Raw genomic sequence first — 27,197 nt, 5'->3', positions numbered from 1 at the left:
AACAAGTAAACGATTTATGCGCAGTCGTCCTGCGCAGCCCGCTGACGTAAACAAGAGGCCCGCCTCCGGCCCTTTCTGCCTTCTATGGATAATATTAATAGATGTCCTCGCCATCCGGATGGGAAGAGCCGCAAGGAATTAACTCCTGCAGAAGGGCAGCTACAGGTTATTTAAGCAGTCATAAGTGTCCATCCAATAAGTGTCCATCCATCCAATGCCCCCCCCCCAATAGGGGGGGGGGGGTGGAAGGGAAGCCTCACGGATGGGAATATTAGCTGCTCCTGTTTGTGTTTGCTTTTGCCAAGCGCGAGGGACCAGTACCAAGTGCATTAATGACGTTGAGGATGTAATTGAGAGCTGATGATGTCTGGGTCTGAGGTCTGCCTCTTGAAGGCAACTCTTAGTTAATGTATCCGCTGAAGACGAATATGTTTGAAGATCACAAGCAAGTAACCACGTTGATAAGTAGCTTGCCCTTAATCCTAACACTAACGTTACACACTTTTGGTGAAACAAGCCAACAACTTGCATACAGCTGTTACATGATGCTCGCTACAGATCCCGGACTTTGGAGGCCAAAACTAAGGAAGGTCAGGCAACAATTATTTACCCAGAGGAGCAATTAACGCATGTAAACTCCCCTAACAGTATGTAAGCTCCTAATGTTAAACAAATTGTTTGCCACCATTTGTCTTGTAAAACATGTTAATAGAAAAATAATATCTACCGGTTCTATTTGTTCACAGATGTAGAGGGGCACGGCCGACGAATACCTATAGAGAGCGGCGCCAAGCAAGGCCAGACGTGTGAGGCTGTAACACCCAGGAAGAGAGAGCAGTGAGGTGCCAGCGTGATGAGCAGGAGGCACACCTGGCACCTGACCCCTGGCCACGATGGACAACTTCCGTAGCCTGCAGTGGCTGGCACTGGCACTATCTACCGTCAGTGTACTCTCAGGTAAGCTCCTCACCTCGCACCTGCTGAGTGATGGACTCACCCCCCCCCCCCCCTCCACACACAAACACATGAAATTAGGCGGTGGAAACAGAAGGCCAGACACAGGATACCGAATGGGAGATGAAGTCCTTCATAAAACGGACAGAGAGAAAGATCTAGGAGTTGATATCACATCAATCCTATCTCCTGAAGCCCACATAAAAAGAATAACATCTGCGGCGTATGTAAGGCTGGCTAACATCAGAACTGCCTTCAGGAACCTGTGCAAGGAATCATTCAGAACCTTGTATACCACATATGTAAGACCAATCCTAGAGTATGCGGCCCCATCATGGAGCCCGTACCTTGTCAAGCACAGGACGAAGCTTGAAAAAGTTCAGAGGTATGCCACTAGGCTAGTCCCAAAACTAAGAGGCATGAGTTACGAGGAAAGGCTGCGTGAAATGCACCTCACGACACTGGAAGACAGAAGAATAAGAGGAGACATAACTATCTACAAATTTCTCAGAGGAATTGAGAAGGTAGATAAACTGTTTAACACGGGTGGAATGCGAACAAGGAGGGGGCACAGGTGGAAACTGAGTACCCAAATGAGCCACAGTTTAACTCGAGCAAAAGCAAAGTGATGAAAGAAAGGCGTAGGAGGCAAGAGGCCAAACACATGGTACCAGCTGGGAGAGGAACTCCTTCAGGAGTCAGGACGAGAGAAAGATCTGGGGGTTTATACACACCAGATCTGTCCCCTGAAGCCCACATCAACAGGATAACATCAGCGGCGTATGCAAGGCTGGCAAACATAAGAACTGTCTTCCGAAACTTGTGAAAGGAATCATCTAGAACCTTGTATACCTCAATGTCAGACCAGTATTGGAATATACGGCTCCAGCGTGAAGTACACATCTAGTCAAACACAAAACGAAGTTTTGTTTAATTCGAATCCAAAATCCAATGCGGATTGAAATACGAATCCAATGCGAATCCAAAATGTATATGCAGAATAATTACCTGCATATACGAAAAGGTTCAGAGGTATGCAACAGGCTAGTCCCCGAACTAAGAGGAATGAGCTATGACGAAAGATTACTGGGACTGAACCTCACGACACTGGAAGACAGGAGAGCTCGGAGAGACATGATCACTTCCTACAAAAGTATCAGAGGAATTGACAGGGTAGATAAAAATAAACAATTTAACACGTGGCTCATGAGATAACGGGTGGTAACACGTACAAGGGGACACAGGTGGAAACTGAATACCCAAATGAGCCACTGGAACGTTAGAAAGAACTTTTTCAGTGCCAGAGTAGTTAAGAGATGGAGCATTAGGCAGGGATGTGGTGGTTATCTTCTTGAGGTTATCTTGAGGCAGACTCCATACACAGTTTCAAATGTAGATATAATAGAGCCTAGTAGGCTCAGGAATCTGTACATCAGTTGATTGACAGTTGAGAGGCGGGACCAAAGAGCCAGAGCTCAAGCCCCGAAAGCACAACTAGGTGCGTACTTAGCTAAAAGAACTATGGGGTTCAGTTCCTGAACCCTTTGTGTGTCTCTGTAACCCTTTCCACCACCTTCCACGGGATGGAGTATGGGGTGCATAATAAAGAAATTGAATGAGGGCCGGTCCTTTATAGTGTTATAATTCCGAGCCCCTCGCCAGGGCCCTCGCCAGGGCCCTCGCCAGGGCCCGCGCCAGGGCCCGCGCCAGGGCTATCACCGTGGCCAGTGTCCCCGGCTATAGTGGTGGCGGCGGACCACAAGGGAGGCACTGTGGGGCCAGTAACCACGGCGGCCAGCACACAACACCTCGCCTTATTGTGTGTTATGACCAGGGTACCACCACCCACTACACATTGATATTGGCAGGGTTCTGTACCCGGCCCACAGTGGTTCTCAGGGCTTCTGTACCCGGCTCGACGTCGCTCTCAGGGCTTCTGTACTCGGCCCGACGTGGCTCTCAGGGCTTCTGTACTCGGCCTGACGTGGCTCTCAGGGCTTCTGTACTCGGCCTGACGTGGCTCTCAGGGCTTCTGTACCCGGCCTGACGTGGCTCTCAGGACTCCTGTACCCGGCCTGACGTGGCTCTCAGGACTCCTGTACCCGGCCTGACGTGGCTCTCAGGACTCCTGTACCCGGCCTGACGTGGCTCTCAGGACTCCTGTACCCGGCCTGACGTGGCTCTCAGGACTCCTGTACCCGGCCTGACGTGGCTCTCAGGACTCCTGTACCCGGCCTGACGTGGCTCTCAGGACTCCTGTACCCGGCCTGACGTGGCTCTCAGGACTCCTGTACCCGGCCTGACGTGGCTCTCAGGACTCCTGTACCCGGCCTGACGTGGCTCTCAGGACTCCTGTACCCGGCCTGACCTGGCTCTCAGGACTCCTGTATCCGGCCTGACCTGGCTCTCAGGACTCCTGTATCCGGCCTGACCTGGCTCTCAGGACTCCTGTATCCGGCCTGACCTGGCTCTCAGGACTCCTGTATCCGGCCTGACCTGGCTCTCAGGACTCCTGTATCCGGCCTGACCTGGCTCTCAGGACTCCTGTATCCGGCCTGACCTGGCTCCTAGGGTTTCTGTACCCGGCCTGACGTGGCTCTCAGGACTTCTGTATTGTCACTGGGAGTCGGAAGTACCACAAACTTTAATATTTAATCTTGGCCTGGCAATGGTGCTTATCTGTGTTTGTGCATGCGTGCTTGTTTGCTTATGTAGGCGTGTATGTGTATTTTCCTCTTTTTGCCTGCTTGTTTGAGATTTTAGCTCTTGGACCCTGCCTTTCCAGCCGCCGATTATCTGCTGTCATAATTTCCCACCTCTTTTTTTTGCCATATCTATTTGGCCAACAATTGGCCATTCCCAGAATATAAAGACAACAGCTGTCTAACTCTGGTTCATGTTTACTATTGGGTGAAGCATCAGATGAACGTAAACGTTGTCAGAACTATTCTGTTCTATCGGAACGACGTTGCCCAATGTACTGCAGAACCTCTGTGTGTCCTGTGTGTATATATAATACACACACACAAACAAACTAGACAAACACACCCACCCCACATTAAGCTACCCAGATCAGTAATAGTAAAGGAAGCATATGCCTCAACGTAAGCAGTACATCAAGGTTATGATAAAACTCATTCCAAACACAAATAGTTCTTAAATAACAAATGGAGAATGTACATTTACAGATCCAAAAAATGCCCAAAATAAAACACACACATATAAATACAAAAAACATTGCACAACAGTACGTGAGAAAACACTAACACAAATACCCATGCTAACTCCACACACACAACACATTGAACAATGAAATGACAAATGCATATAAATAATCTATGGGTCACAACACAAACAACAACACAACAAAAGCAGATCAGAAATCACTGTAACATTCCTGTATCAGGAATGTTACAGTGATACAGAGCGAGGACGTTAAAGTTGCAATTTCCTGAAAGCCATAGAAAGGGTGACTAAAGTACAAATGCTTTGAAGGCTATAAAACTATGTCTATAAAACAGAACATCGATTTGTTTGCCTGTCTGTCACACATCAGAGGCCAGATGCTTGGTGCTAGCCTGATTAAACTTTGCAGGGTAACTGGTTGTTGTCAGGGTACTGTCATAGATCGGCCTCATTGCCTCCCCCTCCGCTCTCACGGTGACTTCCATGAAGTCTGTATAGATAAAATGATAACTGACAAGTCCATAGAGTTTAATTATCATTCCAGAATTCAGTTATCGTTACTTGTGGCAGGTGGCTACAGGTGACGGATATCTCAATCCTGAGCACTCCAGGTGCAAACTCTGTGAGCAGGAAATGGGGCATGAGCTTGCACACTACATCATGAATGCCCAGTTATCAGACCATTCAGACCGTTGGCATGAGGTACTTGGAGCTTTGCAATTACTCTTCTCACACTGGTGTTCTTGGGGACATCCTCATAATGCATTCAAAGTTTGCCAGTGCAGGCTACTGAACATACGGACATGTATGACTAACCATCCTGTGTAATAGGGATTTTTACCATCACGTAGCTATTTTTTTTTTTTTTTTTTGACACACTGTACTTCCCTTTACAGTCTAGGGTAGCCGCACAAATGCGGATATGCCTAAATGTTATATATATATAAAAAAAACAGATAGTGACAAATAAAACGTATGTTCTGGGAGCAGGTTTGTATCCTGGTGATTTCCAACACTTAATTGGCGCAGCATTTTTGGCTTGACCCCACGAAGAAAGTGCATAGTGAATATGGTTACAATGATGAGGATGGCCGCGTGTAGTGTAGATGGTTACAGTGATGAAGGTCATTTCTAGTAAAGATGATTAAAGTGGTGGAGACTGTGTAGTAAAGATGATCGTCGTGTGTAGTATATGTGATTTTTTTTACCTAGATACTCTGTCTAGTAGATATTATTATTATTATTTGTTTTGTATAGAACACATAACAACGGATTTTTAAATGTTTTTAGTAAGCATTGGTTTGACAAGTGATTTACATATAAAAAGCAGTATTATATAGCTTGAATAAAGTAAAAATAGGACCTCGCACATGCAAGACCTAGTGAAGACTTCTTTTATTCCTAAGTGGTTTTCTCTCATTGTTTGATTTACGAACTGATGTGAGAGCACGTGATGACCCTCTGTGACAGGGGCGCTGGTGGCCGGGTGCAACGTGGAGACGAGGGAGGTCGGGGTGTGTCTTCACGTGTACCTTGAGAGGGACTTCCTCACTATGGAACGGATCGTCTACCCACGACGCAACGCTCAACGCCGGGACATACAGTACAACAGGTGAGACGCTGCACGACAGGTGAGACGCTGCACGACAGGCGAGATGCTGCACGACAGGCGAGACGCTGCACGACAGGTGAGACGCTGCACGACAGGTGAGACTGCACGACAGGCGAAATGCTGCACGACAGGTGAGACGCTGCACGACAGGTGAGACTGCACGACAGGCGAAATGCTGCACGACAGGTGAGACGCTGCACGACAGGTGAGACGCTGCACGACAGGCGAGACGCTGCACGACAGGTGAGACGCTGCATGACAGGCGAGACGCTGCACGACAGGTGAGACGCTGCACGACAGGCGAGACGCTGCACGACAGGTGAGACGCTGCACGACAGGCGAGACGCTGCACGACAGGCGAGACGCTGCACGACAGGTGAGACGCTGCACGACAGGTGAGACGCTGCACGACAGGCGAGACGCTGCACAACATTGTGAGTTGGAGAATGAACAGAATTAACTAGAGATCTATGATATGTACATATATTTTAACATTATTATACCAGGTCTACTTGTAGTTATCTATATATATTTCTGAAATTTGACTTGCAACTTGTGCCAAGTGAAAAGTTGGACGTACTTTTGATTTACGTAAAGAGAATCATTAAACAATATGGCTTTCTTGCAGGTACTCAGGCCCCGGGGCGCTGCGTCAGCTACCCAATTTGACTGAGCTGAACGATGCCACCCCAGAGGGCAGTGTAGGGGCGGCTGCTGGGGTGTTGAGGAGGGTTGGCATCCCAGAGGGCAGTGTAGGGTCGGATGCAGGAGTGTTGCGGAGGTATGGCAGACGCCAAACGCTTAGTGTGGCAGAAGTGGCGAAAGACAGACACAAAGACCAGCTTCTGAAGGAGGAGGACGGCTCCTGGAGTAGAGTGGGCCGCAGCGCCCCTGACAACTACGCCGTGATTGACGCCTACGGCCAGCATGGGTGGGTGGAAGGCCCCGAGCTGGAGGACTATTGCAGGTACGTCTCCGCTGCTGCTGTCCCCACCACACCAGGCGTTATATTCACTCTTGTTCCTCTGCTAAAATGTATGTTGACCAAACCACACACTAGAAAGTGAAGGGACGACGATTGATTGTTGCCGCCGAAGGCGGCTAGTTTATTGTGCACCCCATACTCATCCAGTGAGCAGTAGCGCAAAAGCATTACAGAGGGCACAAAAGGTCTTTATCAGACCTCATCTTAGATTATTACATAAACAATTTCATCTATCCTTCACACCTTATAGTTACAATGTCAGCCAGTTACAGAGAAAGTGCTATTTCAAGAGCTATATATTTACAGTAAGTCATCATACATTAATGGTAGATCTTATCGCTAATACATAATAGTTTGACCAATGGGGATATTACAGAGTCATAGGGGAGCTTCTGTTTATTATTAGTCCTCACAATACACTACTTGTTTCTGAATCTCATATGTCGTTTATGTACTGGAAGCGTAATGTGGATACAGGGCAAGGATGATGACGTTTCGGCCCTTCCTGGACCATTCTCACAATCGACTTAAGAATAGTCCAGGACGGACCGAAACGTCGTCGTCCCTTCACTTTTTAGTGTGTGGTTTGGTCAACATATTTCAGCCACGTTATTGTGACTCCTCGTCTGTAAAATATATGTATTTATCGGAAAATATTATATATATATATATTATATATATATATATATATATATATATATATATATATATATATATATATATATATATATATATATATATATATGTGTGTGTGTATATATCACGAAAATAAACACGTGATTAAGAATGTGACAATGTCAGACCACGGAGGAAAATGAAACAGATTGAAATTGTTCATTTCCTTCTGAAGATGTATTTAATATACGAAAGTACTTAAGGAAATTCCTGTTTCATTTTCCTCCGTGGTCTGACATTGTCATATATATATATATATATATATATATATGCGAACAAGCCTGAATGGTTCCCAGGACAATATGCAACTGAAAACTCACACCCCAGAAGTGACTCGAACCCATACTCCCAGATGCCACGCAACTGGTATGTACAAGACGCCTTAATCCACTTGACCATCACGACCGGACATAATGAGCCTCGGCTATCACCTCATTATGTCCGGTCGTGATGGTCAAGTGGATTAAGGCGTCTTGTACATACCAGTTGCGTGGCATCTGGGAGTATGGGTTCGAGTCACTTCTGGGGTGTGAGTTTTCAGTTGCATATTGTCCTGGGGACCATTCAGGCTTGTTCGCATTTGTGTTCCTCACGTGTGCCCCAAAGAATGAGGTGATTTGGTAAAATGCTATGCCCAAGATTACTATCCGAGTGCCGGCGGTGGGGTGGTTCAAATAGCCTCGGCTATCACCTCATTATGTCCGGTCGTGATGGTCAAGTGGATTAAGGCGTCTTGTACATACCAGTTGCGTGGCATCTGGGAGTATGGGTTCGAGTCACTTCTGGGGTGTGAGTTTTCAGTTATATATATATATATATATATATATATATATATATATATATATATATATATATATATATATATATATATTATTAAATAAAACCGAAAAAGTAAGATTAATAATTCTAACAAATTTTCTGTATGTTTCTTATATTTCTTTTCACTGTTGATGGTAACTGAAAAATCAATTCTCCAAAATTCATTCTTATTTCTAGTCTGACACGACACTTGAACGCGTTTCGTAAAACTTATTACATTTTCAAAGACTTTGAAAATGTTTACACACACACAACTATAACTGAACAGAGTTTAAACAGCGTCGATTTTATACCTGCCTTTGGGTGAGGTGATATGTTACAACAGTTTTGGATGAAAATGAAACTGCATCATGATAACAACGTACAAGATACTGAGGGTACCAGACAAAGTGGACAAGGCCAGCCTCTAAGTTAAGAGACACCAGGACAAGAGGACACAAGTGAAAGCTAGAGTCGCAAATGAGTCGAAGCAATGTCAGGGGATTCTGGTACCCTGTACGGGTGGTCAACAAGTGGAATGTATTAAGAGAAAAAGTTGTGGAAGCAACCTCCATCCACAGGCTAATGGAGCTGAAACTCACGTCCCTGGAAGACAGAAGAGTAAGGGGAGACATGATAACCACCTACAAAATTTTCAGGGGGAATTGACAGGGTTATCTTCTTCTTGAGGTTACCTCGAGATGATTTCGGGGCTTTAGTGTCCCCGCAGCCTGGTCCTCGACCAGGCCTCCGATGTGGGAAATTTTTACCCACTATATATAATATCGTCTAAGAAATGTATTATTTCTATATCATATCAAAATCATTATAGAATCATTATAGATTCATTATACATCTTGATCATAGATGACAATGTCACTATGATCACGTATGCCATAGGGCCCTATAGATGCCTACGTGAATTTGTGCATGATCTCTCAATTATATAGAAGCTTCTAGAAGGATTTCTTAATTAAAAAACTATTGGAACATTAATCGATTTCCGGTAGGGATTATAAATCGAATCCTTAATAAGAATCAGTGGTACTATCAAGTACTACTTATAATCTTTAAATCCTATATCTAATTATATTATAATCACATCTTATCTCAATCATAAGTCTAGACAGTAAAAATAATCAATCAATATTCATTGAAAGCTACCCCCTCTCAAGGGAGAGGGAGGGGTTATATGACTGACAGTGTTCAGTCATATAACTGAATTTATTAAATCAGTTATATGACTGACAGTGTTCAGTCATATAACTGAATTTATTAAATCTTATCCTTGTATAAAATACAAGCTGATGTGAGATACCTGTCGGCAGGTGGACTGTGGATCTTCAATCAACCTATCAACTAATTCATTCACCCCCACCTGCCCCTTACAGCCCACAATCTGTCATTAGGAAAAGAGGAGCTAGGATTTACGACCCTAGCTAGAGATTTTAGTTGAATTAATTTGCAGACAGTAATTTTTTAATTTAGTTCAGTACAAGTCCCTGGTAGTCTCCTCTCATATCAATCTCGACAGGTTTTTCCCACATTTATGGTCCTTCGTACCTAGATAATTATTCTTAAACCTAGATAGTCTAGAAACTAGATTATATTTCAATAGCAAATAAATAAGAAAACTTGATTTTGCATTGGAATAATTTTTACATATTCTAACCTAACCTAGCTAACAGCAAATATTTATCATAGCTATATATCTAAGTAAATAAATTGTTTGCAGTGGCTTAAGCCACCATATCCATTAACTAGTAAGCATTCATAGCATACAAATACTGTTCTGTGTTAAGAAACCACAGTACTTAATTTTATCAGTGTCACAGACACAACTGCATCTTAATCATATATATACCATTATCTACCTCACTTGTGGTAACATATATACATATTTAAGTGTATTATCTAGCATTATCTCTAATCAACTGATTTTCAGAGCTGCTCTTACCATAATATTCTTTAAAACAGTGTTTTTATCACTGTAAGAGCATTTCATTACAATCTAACCATAATCAACTGTATCAAACCCTATTACAGGTAAAACCAGTAGGCATTCTACTGTATTTTATCAAACAACTATTAGGGTAACAGATCTTGTAATAACTTTGCAAAAATAGTGCCATTTACTATTTTTAAAAAATTATCACAGGATTTACTGATTCGTGCATTCGGATCACAAACCAAATTATTACAGTACTTTTGATAATTGAGCACCTACTACAACCAGATTCCAGGGAGGAAATGAAGGACGATCTTTGGAATCATTACCTAAGTAGACAGGAAAGCTCATTTATTAAAATACATTAACATTAAACATATTTATCAGAAAAAAGAAAATCTCGGAATCTCCAAAACTCGGAAAAGGTCAAAATGGCTGACAGTATTCCACCAGCAGCTGAAACATGAAATAGGAGGACACTTAATGGTCTACAAAATCATCTAACTCAACTGATTGACAAATGTCAAAAGTTGGCTAGACAATCATCTCCTGATTTAATAATTCTGAATAGCAGAGTAAAAGCAGCTGTTGATAAGTATGAACAAATCAAACGCCATGCAGAGATTTATCTAACAGAAATGGCTAATGCAAATCTAACCAAAAGAGAACTTCAGGAAATCATTGCTGAAATGGCAATGTATGAAGATAAAATCCAAGATCAACTTGATCCTTTAATCAAACAAATATCTCAAGCAGGAACCCAATCCAATGTGAGCTCATCCACTCAGCAGGGTACTGCAACTATCACACATATAGCAGCAGAGCTCCCAAAGGTACATTTACCATATTTTGAGGGCAAGGATGAAGACGATTAGGATACCTTCTGGAGAGCCTTTGATTCTATAATAAACTCCAAGGCTTCTCTCAAAAAGGCGACAAAGTTTCAATATTTGCAAGGCCAGTTACGGGGAGAGGCAAGGCAGGTCATTGCTAATTTGTCATTAACAGATGATAATTACGACCATGCCCTACAGTTGTTACAAGATAACTACAGTGATAAGGAGACTGCAATTGCCCATCTCTCATACAAATTATTGGATTTACCCTCTCCAAATAAAAGTTATGAGTCACTACAATCATTTCGATTGTCTATAGAACAATCATCAAAGCGCTCAGTACAAAAGTACCTGTAGGAAATGCAGAGTGGCTTACAAAGTTAATCATTCAAAGGAAACTTCCTAATGAGGTCATAGACAGCGTATGCACTCATTATAACACCAACATCTTATCACAGAGCCAAATCTTTGATGGACTTCGAGCTTACGTACAAAGATTACGAAGCCGAAGAAAACTTAGATCACAAGAAAAAATCCCCAAAAGTGAATCCATGGACAAAAACAAAAATGTCCAAACTGGCAGTCAAAAATCAAGGCAACAAAACTCCTCTTCTGCAAAGTGGAAACAGAGTAATGTTGGCTCTTATGCTATATCCTCCACAGTTAACAGAACTGTAGGAAATCAAGCTCCCAAGACAGATAAGACAAAAGGAGCTGCAAGGGCCTCAAGATGTTTATTCTGTCAAGAAACACATACCATTTATCAATGCACAGTTTATGAAGACCGTGCCAGTCGAATCAATCGACTGAAATCTCTGAACAGGTGCATCCGTTGTCTACGGAAGCATGATACAAGTGAATGCAACACTCAATTGCAGAACTGCCAATATTTGTCATAAAAGTGTACAGCACACAGCACTCTGTGGTGATATCAACACTCAATCCAGATCACAGACATCCAATAATCAACCTGCATCTCAGGCGAAGCCAAAAGATGATAATACCACAACAGCCGTACAATTCTGTACAGTAATGAGTAATGTCAACGACTTAGATACAGAAATTGTTACAACAGCCATATTGCCTACTGCACAGCTAGAACTATGCAATCAAGGAATTTGTATTCAAACTAGAGGCTTTTTTGATCAAGGGGTCTCCATATTCATCAAGAACTGTAAAATAACACTATCGCAGGCCCTTCACATTCTGTGGAGACAAAGCCTAGATACTGGCGTTATCCCTGACATACTAAAAACAGCAGAGATAGCACCACTCCATAAAGGAGGAAATAAGGCAGAGGCAAAAAATTACAGACCGATAGCACTAACATCGCACATCATAAAAAATTTTGAGAGTGCTAAGAAGTAAGATCACAAAATACATGGAATCACAGCATCTCCATAACCCCGGACAACATGGTTTCAGAACAAGGCGCTCTTGCCTGTCGCAGTTGCTGGACCACTATGATATGGCATTAGATGCTATGGAAGAAACAAAACGCTGATGTAATTTACACAGATTTCGCAAAAGCTTTTGATAAATGTGACCATGGTGTTATTGCACATAAAATGCGTTCAAAAGGAATTACCGGGAAAATAGGCAGATGGATCTACAATTTCCTGACTAACAGAACCCAATGTGTAATAGTCAACAAAATAAAATCCAACCCATCAACCGTGAAGAGCTCAGTCCCCCAGGGTACTGTGATTGCTCCAGTACTTTTTCTCATCCTCATTTCGGACATAGACAAGAACACAACCTATAGCACTGTATCATCCTTTGCAGATGACACTAGGATTTTCATGAGAGTTGGCAACATAGAGGACATGGCAAACCTCCAATCAGATGTAGATCAGGTCTTTCTATGGGCTACAGAAAATAATATGGTGTTTAACGAGGATAAGTTCCAGCTCATGCGCTACGGAAAAATTGAAAATATAAAAACGGAAACCACGTACAAAACTCAGGCAAATCATAAGACGAAAAGGCAATGTAAAGGATCTGGGTGTACTCATGTCGGAAGACCTTACCTTTAAAGAACACAATAAAGTAGCCGTCACAAATGCAAGATAAATGACAGGTTGGATAACAAGAACTTTTCACACTAGAGATGCTATACCAATGATGATACTTTTCAAAACGCTTGTGCTCTCTAGAGTGGAGTACTGCTGCACAATGACAGCCCCTTTCAAAGCTGGAGAAATTGCTGACCTGGAGAGCGTGCAGAGATCCTTTACTGCTAGAATCCACTCAGTAAAACATCTAAATTACTGGGCCCGACTAAAGAGCCTAAATCTGTACTCCCTTGAGCGCAGGCGGGAGAGATACATAATTTACACGTGGAAAATAATTGAAGGGCTGGTCCCAAACCTGCACACAGAAATAACATCATATGAGACCTGAAGACATGGCAGGATGTGCAGAATACCCCCGCTGAAAAGCAGAGGTGCAACAGGTACTCTGAGAGAGAACTATCAACATCAGAGGCCCGAGACTGTTCAACACGCTTCCACTACACATAAGGGGCATAACTGGCCGACTCCTCACAGTGTTCAAGAGAGAACTGGATAAGCACCTCCAAAGGATACCTGATCAACCAGGCTGTGACTCATACGTCAGGCTGCGAGCAGCCGCGTCTAACAGCCTGGTTGATCAGTCCAGCAACCAGGAGGCCTGGTCGACGACTGGGCCGTGGGGATGCTAAGCCCCGGAAGCACCTCAAGGTAACCTCAAGGTAAGGGTCACAAAAAACCTTTATCAGTAAAAAGATGGCAGAAGATTTACAACTTAAAATCTTCAAAGCAAGTATCTACATCCATATCAGGTTTTTTTACCAATTCAGGTCGTAGAACTTTTCCGGTAGTTCAACTCAATGTCTGTCTAGGTACATCCCAAAGGACAGTTGAAGCCATAGTAGTTGATAAAATTCCTACTGAATTGGAAGTGACTGGTCTGGCAGCCACAATTAAATTCCTAAAAGAAAAAGAAATCCAATTAGCAGATCCTCTGCTCGATTCTGACTACATAGGGGATATCGGAATACTGATTGGAGCTGACTACTATGATCGATTCATTCTGGGATCAGAAGAATCTATGGGTATGAATATACTCAAATCAGCAGGAGGCATATTGATGACAGGACCTATACTAGATCTTGAAACTTCAACTCCTGAAAAATCACATCATATAGAAACTGTAATCGTGGCTTGACTAGGCAAAGAACAGTCACCACTTAAAATCCCCCACATGATTGATGATGGATTGGAATCTGTACATCAATTGTGGGAACTTAATACCATAGGAATAATTCCTGAATAACCAAGTCCTGATGATGTCTGTGCATACAATCAGTACTTAGAAACTGTACAGTACCATGATGGACAGTACTGGGTAAGGCTACCTTGGAAAATCAACCATAAAACCTTACCTACCAACTATCACATGGCTTACAGTCAATTTAAATCTCAATTAGCAAAGCTAAGAAAAAGGCCTGATCATTTAAAACTCTATCATGAGATTATTGCTCAACAATTAAAGAATAAATTCACCAAAGTCGTGAAACACGACAATAAGCAAACAGGCCATTTTTTACCACACATGGCTGCAATGAGAGAATCCAAAACGACTCCTTTACGGATAGTTTTTAATTGTAGCTCTAAATCTGGACCCCAAGGAACCAGTCTAAATGATTGTTTGCAAACAGGTCCAAGTCTAACTCAGAAATTGTATGACATACTGTTGAAGTTTAGACTTAACAAATATGCGTTTTCAGCAGATATTAGTAAGGCCTTTCTAAGAGTCGGCTTGCAGGAAGAAGATAGAGACTTCACTAAGTTTCTATGGGTAGAGAACCCAGAAGATATCAATAGTCCTATAGTGACTTTCAGATTCTCCTCAGTTCTTTTCGGGGCGACAAGTAGTCCATTTCTATTGCAAGCAACTCTAGATACTCGTCTGAAGAAATCATCAAGTCCCTATAAGGCTGAAATCAGTCAGAATCTATATGTAGATAATTTTCAAGGAACAGTTAACAGTACTACTGAACTGCTACAATTATATCAAGAGGCCAACAAGGAGCTACAAGGTGCCAACATGCCACTACAATCTTGGGCCTCTAATAATGCAACATTGAATAATCAAATAGCAAGAGATTACCCTGAATATCACGTACCAGAATCACAAAAGGTGTTAGGTATGGAATGGGATCTAATCTCGGACACAATTTCAATCAAGTCTGTACCAGTAAATTATTGCATTGCTACAAAAAGGGATTTGCTTTCACAAGTTAGCAAAGTATTCGACCCACTTGGTCTACTAAATCCTTTAACTATCAAGTGGCGTTTATTGGTGCAAGAAGCTTGGAAGACTAAAGTTGGTTGGGATGATCCACTACCAATTAAGTTACAAAAAGCTTGGATGGAAGTGGCTCAAGAACAAACTTTAGTCGAAAAGATAATCTTTCCAAGACACATAGTCGAGGAAAATGATGAAGTATCACTACATGTATTCGCAGACTCATCAGCCAAAGCTTTTGGAGCTTGTGCTTACTTAGTGACATCTAATCAATCATATCTTATCACCTCTAAGGCCAGAGTCACTCCATTAAAAAAGAGGACTTTGCCTCAGATGGAACTAATTGCATTGCTAACTGGCACACGCTTAGCAGTGCATATCAAACAAGTCTTGTCTACCATGAACTTCAAAGATGTCACTGTATGGTCTGACAATGAAGCTGTCTTACAATGGGTACGAAACAACAACTGTCCGACTCCATATGTAAAAAATCGCGTCTCGGAAATTAAAGAAATTTCCGCAGGCTTTCAATTGTTGCATGTACCAATAAAAGATAAGCCAGCTGATCTCTTATCAAGAGGTATGACATTTAAACAGTTTGCAAAGGCAGATATTTGGTTTCATGGGCCTCGATGGTTAGTGAATGGTAGTTGGCCTGAACAGAAGCCACACGTCATCACGACACAAACCATAACTACCACCAGGCAGCAAGCTCAAATATCAGTCTTGGATTGTACTCGTTACTCCTCGCTCATCAAATTAATGTATCCACCCCCAGGAAGCAGCCCATGACAGCTAACACCAACATCCAGGTACCTATTTTACTGCTAGGTAACAGGGGCATAGGGTGAAAGAAACTCTGCCCATTGTTTCTCGCCGGCACCTGGGATCGAACCCGGGACCACAGGATCACAAGTCCAGCGTGCTGTCCGCTCGGCCGACCGGCTCCTTAGCCTGCATTCCTGTGAGGAACAAGAAGATCTTGCTGTTGCAGCCTGTTGCCTGTGACACAGTACGAGGGTGGACCAAGGGGGAGCATCCAACCAGTCAGAGAGAGAGAGGGGGGGGGGGAATCCTTCTCTCAATAGTTCAGGGTCTTTAAGGTCAGGTCATGCCCAATTAAGACACCTAGGCTCTGTGACAGGCCAAAGGTCTAAGATACTGAGCAAAATGATTGGTTTTGATTAGGGTGGAGAAAGACAAACTCTTTAGCACGGACGGAACACGCACAAGGGGACACAGATGGAAACTGAGTACCCAAATGAGCCACAGAGACACTAGAAAGAACTTTTTCAGTGTCAGTAGTTAACAGATGGAATGCATTAGGTAGTGATGTGGTGGAGGCTGACTCCATACACAATTTCAAATGTAGATATGATAGAGCCCAGTAGGCTCAGAACACCAGTTGATAGACAGTTCAGAGGCGGGACCAAAGAGCAAAAGCTCAACCCCTGCAAACACAACTAGGTGAGTACAACTTTAAGGAAAAGTTCGACAAAGATAGTGATTGTTAGAATATTGAAACTATAACGTCACGGGTTCAATAAGGTCAGAAGGCGAGGCGTGAAGAGCTAGACCTCACTTCCTCATAGTCACTGTTAGTTAAGTACAGATTAGCTAACACCACTAATTCCCTTAAAATAAACTGATAATTAAACAATTAAAGCAACAAGCAAAGAACTATGCAACTATTATTGCTGTTATACTTTAGAAGAAGAGGAGAAACAGAAATAGAGGTGTACTGTAGGACAAGCGCGCCCTTCCTTTCTCTCACACGTCAAGCTTCGATAAACAAACATGCGTGGTCCTGACGTCATTGTCTAAGCCCCTTTGCTATTGGTTAGCTGTGGAGCGAGCTGAGGCGGCGCTGGGAGGGTAGTAATATGATGAGCCAGACGCCTCAGCGAGGCAGTGGGAGGCACGCACGTGTGGTTACAACAATATAATTGTAGCTTTGCTGCCTCCTGATGTGTCCGTACTACCCACCCAGGAAGGACAGCTGCAACACAGGAGTTACACTGCAGGGGGAGAGGAGGACAGAACACTGCAGGGGGAGAGGAGGACAGAACACTGCAGGGGGAGAGGAGGACAGAGAACACTGCAGGGGGAGAGGAGGACAGAGAACACTGCAGGGGGAGAGGAGGACAGAGAACACTGCAGGGGGAGAGGAGGACAGAGAACACTGCAGGGGGAGAGGAGGACACTGCAGCGGAGAGGAGGACACTGCAGCGGAGAGGAGGACACTGCAGCGGAGAGGAGGACACTGCAGCGGAGAGGAGGACACTGCAGCGGAGAGGAGGACACTGGAGGACATTGCAGAGGAGAGAAGGGCACAGGAGGACATTGCAGAGGAGAGAAGGGCACAGGTCATTGCAGAGGAGAAGAGGACACTGCAGAGGAGAGGACATTGCAGAGGAGAGGAGAACACTGCAGAGGAGAGGAATGCACAGGACACTGTAGAGGAGAGGAATGCACAGGAGGACACTGCAGAGGAGAGGAATGCACAGGAGGACACTGCAGAGGAGGGGAATGCACAGGAGGACACTGCAGAGGAGAGGAATGCACAGGAGGACACTGCAGAGGAGAGGAATGCACAGGAGGACACTGCAGAGGAGAGGAATGCACAGGAGGACACTGCAGAGGAGAGGAATGCACAGGACACTGCAGAGGAGAGGAGGACAGCACCATGTACTCCCTCCATGTTGCTATAGCGGTGTGTCCACTCACCAGAGGAGTGGCGCTGCCCTATACTGTCACTATGGCGGTGTGATCACTCACAGGATGAGTGATGCTACCCTATACTGTCACTATGGCGGTGTGATCACTCACAGGATGAGTGATGCTACCCTATATTATCACTATGGCGGTGTGATCACTCACAGGATGAGTGATGCTACCCCAATACTGTCACTATGGCGGTGTGATCACTCACAGGATGAGTGATGCTACCCTATATTATCACTATGGCGGTGTGATCACTCACAGGATGAGTGATGCTTCCCCAATACTGTCACTATGGCGGTGTGATCACTCACAGGATGAGTGATGCTTCCCCAATACTGTCACTATGGCGGTGTGTCCACTCACAGGATGAGTGATGCTACCCTATATTATCACTATGGCGGTGTGTCCACTCACAGGATGAGTGATGCTACCCTATATTATCACTATGGCGGTGTGTCCACTCACAGGATGAGTGATGCTACCCTATATTATCACTATGGCGGTGTGATCACTCACAGGATGAGTGATGCTACCCTATACTGTCACTATGGCGGTGTGATCACTCACAGGATGAGTGATGCTTCCCCAATACTGTCACTATGGCGGTGTGATCACTCACAGGATGAGTGATGCTTCCCCAATACTGTCACTATGGCGGTGTGATCACTCACAGGATGAGTGGACACAACCTTGCAGCTCAGTTCCCACATGGAGTTCAGCTTATACTCCTCCTCGGGTGTAAAGTTCCTTTACTAACTTCTTCCATGCAAACCCATCACCATTCCGTAGTAAAATGTTTTCCTAACAAAACATAATTAAATGATTCACAGAAAATAAACTCCATCCGACATCCTTTTAAACACTACGGCGCCGCGACGATGGGTCCTCCCCCATCCTGGATGAGTCCACAGTAGAAACAAGTACTGAAGCTTCGCTCCGGGCTCCTCCCCCCCCCCCCATCGCTCACTAGACACAGAGACCGAGGGTACACCGCTCCCGCCTCTACCATGTCCACTCAACTTTAATTCCTTATTTTAGCTAACTGTCTTAATAAAATATCTATTCTATATACACGCGTTCACTATGATCGCTGGGCACATGATCAAACACTGGTAGCTACTCTGACAACTACTTAGACAAGCTTACCTCAGAACTCTATGGCATGAGGGCGCTCACTCTCTGGCGCTCACTCAGGTCGCCCACAAAACCGTTTTAGGACCGCTTCACCAAGCTACCTCCAGTCCTGACTTGAGTACACTGAGTCGCCAGGCAGACTTCACACAGAAACGCCTGCTCATTTCTCTCCTCTTGATGGAAAACATATATTAGAGTTCCACACAGGCACGACCAACCACTCGCTTCCAGGTCGTCTTTTATAACTTCACATCACAGAGAAATGGATTATGATGTCCCCAACAGCTTCCTCACACTTGTAAACAAGTAGCTTTCACTTCCCCGCAAACACAGGGCACTATATTCTTCCTTCTTCCAGGAGATCAATGAAGTACAACCATCCCTGACGACTGTTCTAACTCAAGTGACATTACCTGTCTCAGGGTTGCCAGATCCAAATTGCTGAAACTAGCGAGCTGACGGTCTAAAAGTAGCGAATTTGTAATAAGAGTAGCCCAATTTTTTGTTTAGTGACTAATACGGTTTTCAAAGTAATATATTATGATATTTAGAGTACATAAAACGATTTTAATTGTTTTGTTAATATTATCTCTGCATATATATATTTAACCAATATGATAATAGGATAACTTATCAATATTTACTGTATGAAGCCGAATGAGTGTGGAGTCCTTCCACGTCTTTACAATTGAAGATTATCAAGATCTTGATCTGCATCCACAACCGCGTACTTGTATATTGCAGACTCATATTTAAGCATTGACATGAGTGGTTCAAATGACGAGCAACCAGTTACATATTCTTCAAGATATGTTTTAATTCTCAAGATTGATGTCAAAAGCTCAAGTCCCATTCGATTTCTCAGTTTAGTTTTCACAGACGTTCCTCTCGAAAATACCCGTTCAACCAGGGCATTACTGATTTGCAAGCTGTATATTTTCATGGCAAACTGGGCGAGGTCAATCAGTATAGGATCGCCAGCAGCGTTCTTGACAGTTATTGTCTTGGTCTAAAATGACGATTCAGATGTTGGAATTTGTTCCTCACAAATGTTGGATCAGTCAATGGTTAACGGTAGGCGTCACTGACTTTATTCACTAAGCTTAGATTGGTCAGCTAATACTAATGGAAGTTCTGAAAATGGTGTCCATGTGTGGCTAAGACATATGGCAGGTAACAGATTTTTCACCTTTTTTAAAGTTTCAACATTACTAAGAATACGAGAAAGAAGCTATTTGCAAGCTTTCACTAAAAAATTATCGCATCTTTCTTGAATATTTTGAAACTTTTCCTGGGTTATAAAATTGTTTTGTCTGTTAGTGGCCCAAAGTGTTGAAAATTCGTAACCAAAGTCAACTGTCTCCAGGGGCATATACATAGAATTATAGTCCAAATTAACATGAAGCTTTGCATGATGAGGATGCACGATTCTTCTGAGTATTCCAAGAGTGAAGTTTTCTAAGACAGTGTGAAGGCTACACTGATCTGCTTCATCTTTTTGATAAAGTTAATTCATCCTTTCAAAATCATTTAGGATTGGTTTGAGACATGTGAAATATAGCTTATTGGAGGGATCAGCGTACATTGAAAATAGTTGCCTTGCAACATATTTATCACAAGAGGAAAAAGCTATTTGGTAATGATCTGCTAGTTGTCAGAGAATCCCATTGATCTAACAGCCGCTTTACACTACCGCTCCTTGCCAACCATCGTCTTCCTGACAAAGGTATTAACTGTAAGGCATCTTTCCAATCATTTATCAATCTGGAAATTTCTAGATAACTTTCTCCCCTTAATGAAGATCTGTGGAACCAGGTGTAGCTTTTGGGATGAAGTATTAATGACAATTAAGGTTGGGAAATCTATGGCCCTTTGGGAGGATTACCTTGCCTTGCGGTTACGTTTTTCTTTCGAAGGTTCCTAGGATCAATGTCCGCAGGGGGCCGGTCTGTGACCAGGCCTCCTGGGGTAAGTGGTCTCGTCAGTCAGGCAAAAAGTCGCAAGTAGCGAAATTAAAAATGTGTGAGCGCGGGGTTCTTAAAAGTAGCCCAATCTGGCAACCCTGCCGTGTCTGCCAGCGTCACGTCACGTCACAAAATGTCGACATCTCATTCTATGTGACTTTTATCAGACGCTCATCCTCTGCTCGTATTCTTAAATTACTCACTGACGTTTATTATATATTTTTCTTCCTCTGACCTCTTAATCTCTGGGCAGGTATGCAGAATTACTCTCACTGGTAGACTCGTTCCACCAGGCTACATGGGATCATAACAGTACGTAACAGTCACTAGTGTGTACAAAACGGTCACTAGTGTGTACATAACGGTCACTAGTGTGTACATAACGGTCACCAGTGTGTACATAACGGTCACTAGTGTGTACATAACGGTCACTAATGTGTACATACCGGTCACTAGTGTGTACATAACGGTCACTAGTGTGTACATAACGGTCACTAATGTGTACATAACGGTCACCAGTGTGTACATAACGGTCACTAGTGTGTACATAACGGTCACTAATGTGTGCATAACGGTCACTAATGTGTACATAACGGTCACTAGTGTGTACATAACGGTCACTAGTGTGTACATAACGGTCACCAGTGTGTACATAACAGTCGCCAGTGTGTACGCGGTATTCCTCGATATCGTTTATTGCTAATCAGACTAAAGACAGCTTTCAGCCAATTAAATTTAGACGGGCGGGTCTACGTCGAAACATATTTAGATGCGCGGGTCGATCCAGACGCCAGATTGATTTTCTGATAGATATATCAGGATGTGATTTCCCTGTGTACCTCTTATATATGTTTTATCTCATATGTGTAACCCCACAGCCTCTAACCTTTCATTACCCTCTCATTTCACATACACTTTTTTATTTTATTTTTTTATTTCCCTCCCTATATTTCATGTTCACATTGTGCAGGGAAAAATATTGTAGTGAACACTGCTAACCTTTATGTTTCTTGCCTGTCACTTCAGCCGCCTGGGCACTGTTATCACCTGCTTTGAGGACGTCCTGGTTGACTGTGACAACGGCTATGACTTCTTCAGGTGAGAATTTTGTTGGCCAAATGAGCTTATACCAGAATTGATATCCTTTACACAGCCCCACTCCTGTGCCAGGTAAGTCCACTACAGGCTCACCATAGCCTGTGCTACTTGGAACTTTTCGTTCCGAGTAGCTGAATCTAAAACAATAACAACGATACCCTTTATCAGGGCGAGAGGGGTAGGCTGACAGCCATACAGCTGGTTCAGGAATTCGACCCCAGTGTTATTTAAACTAAATAATTCAGGTGAATAAAACAAATTAATTATAAGCAAAATATAAGACAATTACAAAATACTAACCAAAATCTTATAAAAACTCAAATAATAAACAAAGCTGAACACCAAAATATGTATTATATGTCCTAAATAAAAGACTAAAATAATATATAATGTCAAAAACTTTAAATAAGAAAAAAAAGAAAAAACATGATGAACTAAACAAAATTATAATAAAATTAAAAGGCCAGTATAAACTATAAATCAAATTACGGAGCCTATTGTGCACTATACAGTGTACAATTGAACAGCTGAAAGGCTGTTATTTAACAGAGGCCCCAGCTCCCTTATATATAAGGATTCCATTACTCTCAAATCTGACTGGCCATTCATACAAGTGTCCAGAATTTTAAAATCAGATTCTAGCAGAGAATGATTAAACTCATAACAATGGTTTCTAATCTCCGAGAATGCTAGTTTAGATAATGGTAATCCAGTCCTAAAAGATACTCTCCCGATGTATCCAGCATTACAGCTGGAACAATTATACATATATACGATATTAAGAGCACAAGGGAGTAGGCACTTTATCTTTAAATTTAAAATAAGAACCTATGGTATTTGTAGTGACAAAAATAAATCAAAAGTCTATTTGAGGATAACAATGCTGTAACAGTTTCCTCAATCGCCTCCTTACAGAAAAACTAATAGCGCCATAAAATGGTAATTTAATATATTTAATATCCCTTTCTACCGTAGTAATCCTACAGGAAGGGTGAACTTCATATTTAAAAAATTCCTTATGAAGGGATATAACCATATGCAAAGGATAACCATTATTTGAAAAAAAAGTCACAAGAAAGTTGATCTCTTGATCAAAGTTATTCCAATTTGAATATAAAACGAAGGCCCTATTCAGTAGAGTATTAATTGCATTTTTCTTAAAGATATCAAGAACAAAACAATTAAAATTTAAACCTAAACCTGTAAAAGTTGGTTTTCTAAAAACATTAGTGTTAAGCCCATTAAGGTTATTCACTTTGACATCAAGAAACGACAACGAATTATCCACCTCACATTCTGCAGTGAAACGTATATTACAATGGTGTGCATTAAGATATTCTCTAAATTTCCCAATATGACATTGGTTCTTAAATAACAAAAAAGTGTCATCTACATATCTCCTGTACAAGACTGGTTTAAAGTTTAAAGGACATTTATCAAGCCAACCAGTCTTGTACAGGAGATATGTAGATAGTCTGAGTCTGAGATATGTAGTAGCAAGTTATAGTGAGAATGTCTACTGACTTGGAAACATTTTTGTATATATTTATAATATGGGAATGGAATTCAGCTAGTGGTCAATGTCAACACCAACGAATTCCCATCTATTCTCCTCTCAATTTGGGTATTATTAATTCTAAGTTTTATTTGATTTTGGGACTTGTTTCCAAGCAATATATAAAACGCTGCTTCAGTGTTAAAAGAAAGTTTTGTTACCAGTCAGCCACATTTTTTTTTTAGTTCAGTATTCACCGTTACATTTAGAATAAGTACCATTAAAGAAAATGAATGGCGTGTCGTGCTACCAGGTACCGCCACCTCCTGCACTCCCTGGACCGGGTACACACCTACCTCTGCCGCACTGCCAACGATCGCACCTCCAGGTTTCTCCGTAAGTCCCTTGTATTTTGTGTGTAGTTGTCTAAGTGCAGCTAGAGGATGAGAGCTGTGATCAGGCAGGTGGAGTGTCTTCCTTGTAAGCTTTGTCAAAGAAAAACTGTCCATTACATAAGTAATGGACTCCAAAGATCATCATGTGAGTGGTAATGGACTCCAAGCCCAACCTGTGAATGGTTATGAACTTTCATACCCATCCTGTGTGTGGTAATGGACCCCAAGCCCATCCTGTGAATGGTAATGGACTCTCATGCCCATCATGTGAGTGGTAATGGACTCTCATGCCCATCATGCGAGTGGTAATGGACCCCAAAGACCATCCTGTGAGTGGTAATGGACTTCATACCCATCCTGTGAGTGGTAATTGACTCCATGCCCATCCTGTGAGTGGTAATGGACTTCATACCCATCCTGTAAGTGGGCTCTGCGTCTTCTGTGCTTATGTGATAACCCTTCTGTGCTTATGTGATAACCCTTCTGTGACATACATACAGAGAGGAGCCGCGCTCTACTGGTGTACCCATGTCATGTATTACTGCTCTGGTAGTTACAGCATCTCCACAGCTTTCAGTGAGTCGTCTGTCATGTGCAAAGTGGTAACACTGAACGTACCTGCAGTTAGGTTAGGAAAAAGTAATATCTCACACACAAGGTGTGCAATTACCTGTTCTATGGTATATGAATTATTCTACCTCAGCTGATATGAGCAGCCTGGTGAGTGGGTGTCCTCAGGATAGGCTTGGCGAAAGCCATTTTCTTGCCTTCCCTTATACAAACAATTTGCTGACTTAAATTTTATGGATAAGGATATTTCAAAACTAATTAATCAAGTAAATTGAATGCAATTTATACTATTCAAACTTTTTAGCATTTCTGAAGTTGATAGAGTGCGCAGAGAGAGCACGGGTGGGTGAAGCCTCATGCCACCGACCCAACGTCACCATAAACGTGTGGAACCAGATCCTGCGGCTGGAGGTTGGCCCAGAGCTCTGCGAGTGAGTACTCCACACCCTACATGACTCAACATCATGTGCAAATGAATTACTTTAAGGATTAAGATGTATTGCTCGAGTAACTCAAATTCCTTTTAACAGTATTCAGTAATCATTTAACGTTTATGTTTTATAATAGATGCTGGTGGCGTGTAAATAAACAAAACATTATGAAATGCTTAATGACACTTGGACTACTAACTAATCTGAAATATGGGGCTGTAATTCTTAAATAATCTGTACATTATATTTTCAGTTACATTATTGATTATTATGTTCCATGAACGAACTAATGAATATTGAAAGCAACGAACATATTATATACTATATATGTAACTATCAGCCCGTCCTTGGGAGTGATAGGACCTGTAGCAACTATAGGACGTACACACAACAACGGAATGTTGCAAAAAAAAGTTTTGTATTATTAAAATACTCCAAATGGCATTCTAAAAATTGGAACAGTAACTATAACTAACCTAACCTAACCTGTCTCAGGCCTAAATAAGCTATCCTTGGCATAGCGGGCCATTTTAAGCCTAATTTAGTACATATATCTGCTATTTCATGCACCTGGAGTCTAGGAGACTCGAACCGCAGACCCCACGCGTGTGAGGCGACCGAACTATTGAGTAGTCTTAATAAGGAAGGATTCCATAAGCAACTACTGTTGCCAAACTGGAATTTTCGACTTTCTCTGACTACTACTGAATTTATTCCAGTTTGACAGCAGTAGTTGCTTCTGGAATCTTTCCTTATTAAGACTACTCAATATCTCGGGCGATAGCGCTTCGGCTTCACACGCGTGGGGTTTGCGGTTCGAGTCCCCTAGAGTCCAGGTGAATGAAATGTTTATTTCCCACGGAAGTGTGGATGACAGTTTATATATCTGCTATGTTAGGACTACAGTAGTAAGTTTAGGTTTCATAATTGCCATTTTTTCTTGTATTTTTTTTATAAAATTAACAGCCCAAAACATGAACAATTTTGGTACAACCGTTCCATCACTGAGAGGAGCCCCTTGGAGGCTACCTGGATAGTCCTACACATGACACGCCAGCCCCTTGTGGACTATACATGCTGACCACAGACCAGAGACCCAGTCTCGCCCACACACACAGAGGCACAGGGAGCTGGGGACACTAGATCAACACAGACCAAGAAGGTAATACTACCAGGAAGGTATAGCGCTTCAAAACACACAACTACAACGAAAATAATAGCAACTTTGATCATAAGGAACGCAATAGTTTGTTAAAACTATTTTTGGGACAGAAGTTTGGTCATTACCACCGCTAGTTACACTCCTCCGCCGTTCCCGCGAGGGACATCGTGCAAAAACTACCGATGAGCGAAGGGCAGGAAAAGGAAGCAAATAAGCGGGCAATTAAAAAGTCTTTGCATTACATTAAATAATGACTTCCTGGAGGTAACTCACCAATGCTGGCTCTCTGGAGGTATCTCACCAATGCTGGCTCTCTGGAGGTATCTCACTAATGCTGGCTCTCTGGAGGTATCTCACCAATGCTGGCTCTCTGGAGGTATCTCACCAATGCTGGCTCTCTGGAGGTATCTCACCAATGCTGGCTCCCTGGAGGTATCTCACCAATGCTGGCTCCCTGGAGGTATCTCCCTGGAGATATCTCACCAATAAGAACAGAACAAAAGTGAGACTTACCAGGGAAAAAGGAAAGCAGTTGCTAGTAACCCTGGAAGAGAGCTGGATCCTGGAGTGGCAGGTAACCCAACCAAACAACCACTGATTACATCTCTACTATCGTCTGGCAGTGGGGAGGGGGGTAAACTAGCAGTGGTAATGACCTAACTACTGGGTTTCTTATTGTCAGGGTAGCTATTATTTTCCCTTGCAGTTGTGTGTTTTGGAGTGCTCATCCCTCCTGGTGGTATTTCCCCTTAGCCTTAGTATCCTCAGCTCCCTATGGCACTATGAGTGGACCAGGTTCTGTTTCTGGTCTCCGGTAGGTATTTCATAACTTGTAATGGCCTGGTGTGAGTTGATATGTGTAGGGTTATCCAGAGAGTTAGCTCCATGGAGCAACCTTAGGGCCCACTAGAAAGAGGCATTTATTACATTCAACGCA

General features: G+C 42.8%; 1 protein-coding gene across 3 annotated transcripts in view; it reads left to right on the top strand.

The window, feature by feature from the left end:
* Positions 1-27,197, top strand: part of LOC123765108 (uncharacterized) — a 54,987-nt gene that overhangs the window by 24,017 nt on the left and 3,773 nt on the right. For 2 of the 3 annotated variants that reach the window (XM_045753578.2, XM_045753579.2), the window contains exons 2-7: positions 747-957; positions 5,611-5,752; positions 6,381-6,719; positions 22,136-22,207; positions 24,016-24,098; positions 24,972-25,098. In XM_045753578.2, coding sequence (XP_045609534.1) covers positions 894-957; positions 5,611-5,752; positions 6,381-6,719; positions 22,136-22,207; positions 24,016-24,098; positions 24,972-25,098 — 827 coding nt within the window. In that variant the 5' untranslated portion in view covers positions 747-893. The remainder of the gene's footprint in view (positions 1-746; positions 958-5,610; positions 5,753-6,380; positions 6,720-22,135; positions 22,208-24,015; positions 24,099-24,971; positions 25,099-27,197) is intronic. The other variant, XM_069333550.1, reaches the window with a different exon arrangement.

This window comes from Procambarus clarkii, chromosome 29 (assembly GCF_040958095.1).
Source record: "Procambarus clarkii isolate CNS0578487 chromosome 29, FALCON_Pclarkii_2.0, whole genome shotgun sequence".
NCBI classification, from domain to species: Eukaryota; Metazoa; Arthropoda; class Malacostraca; order Decapoda; family Cambaridae; genus Procambarus; species Procambarus clarkii.
This window is presented reverse-complemented; position numbering and strand designations above follow the sequence as displayed.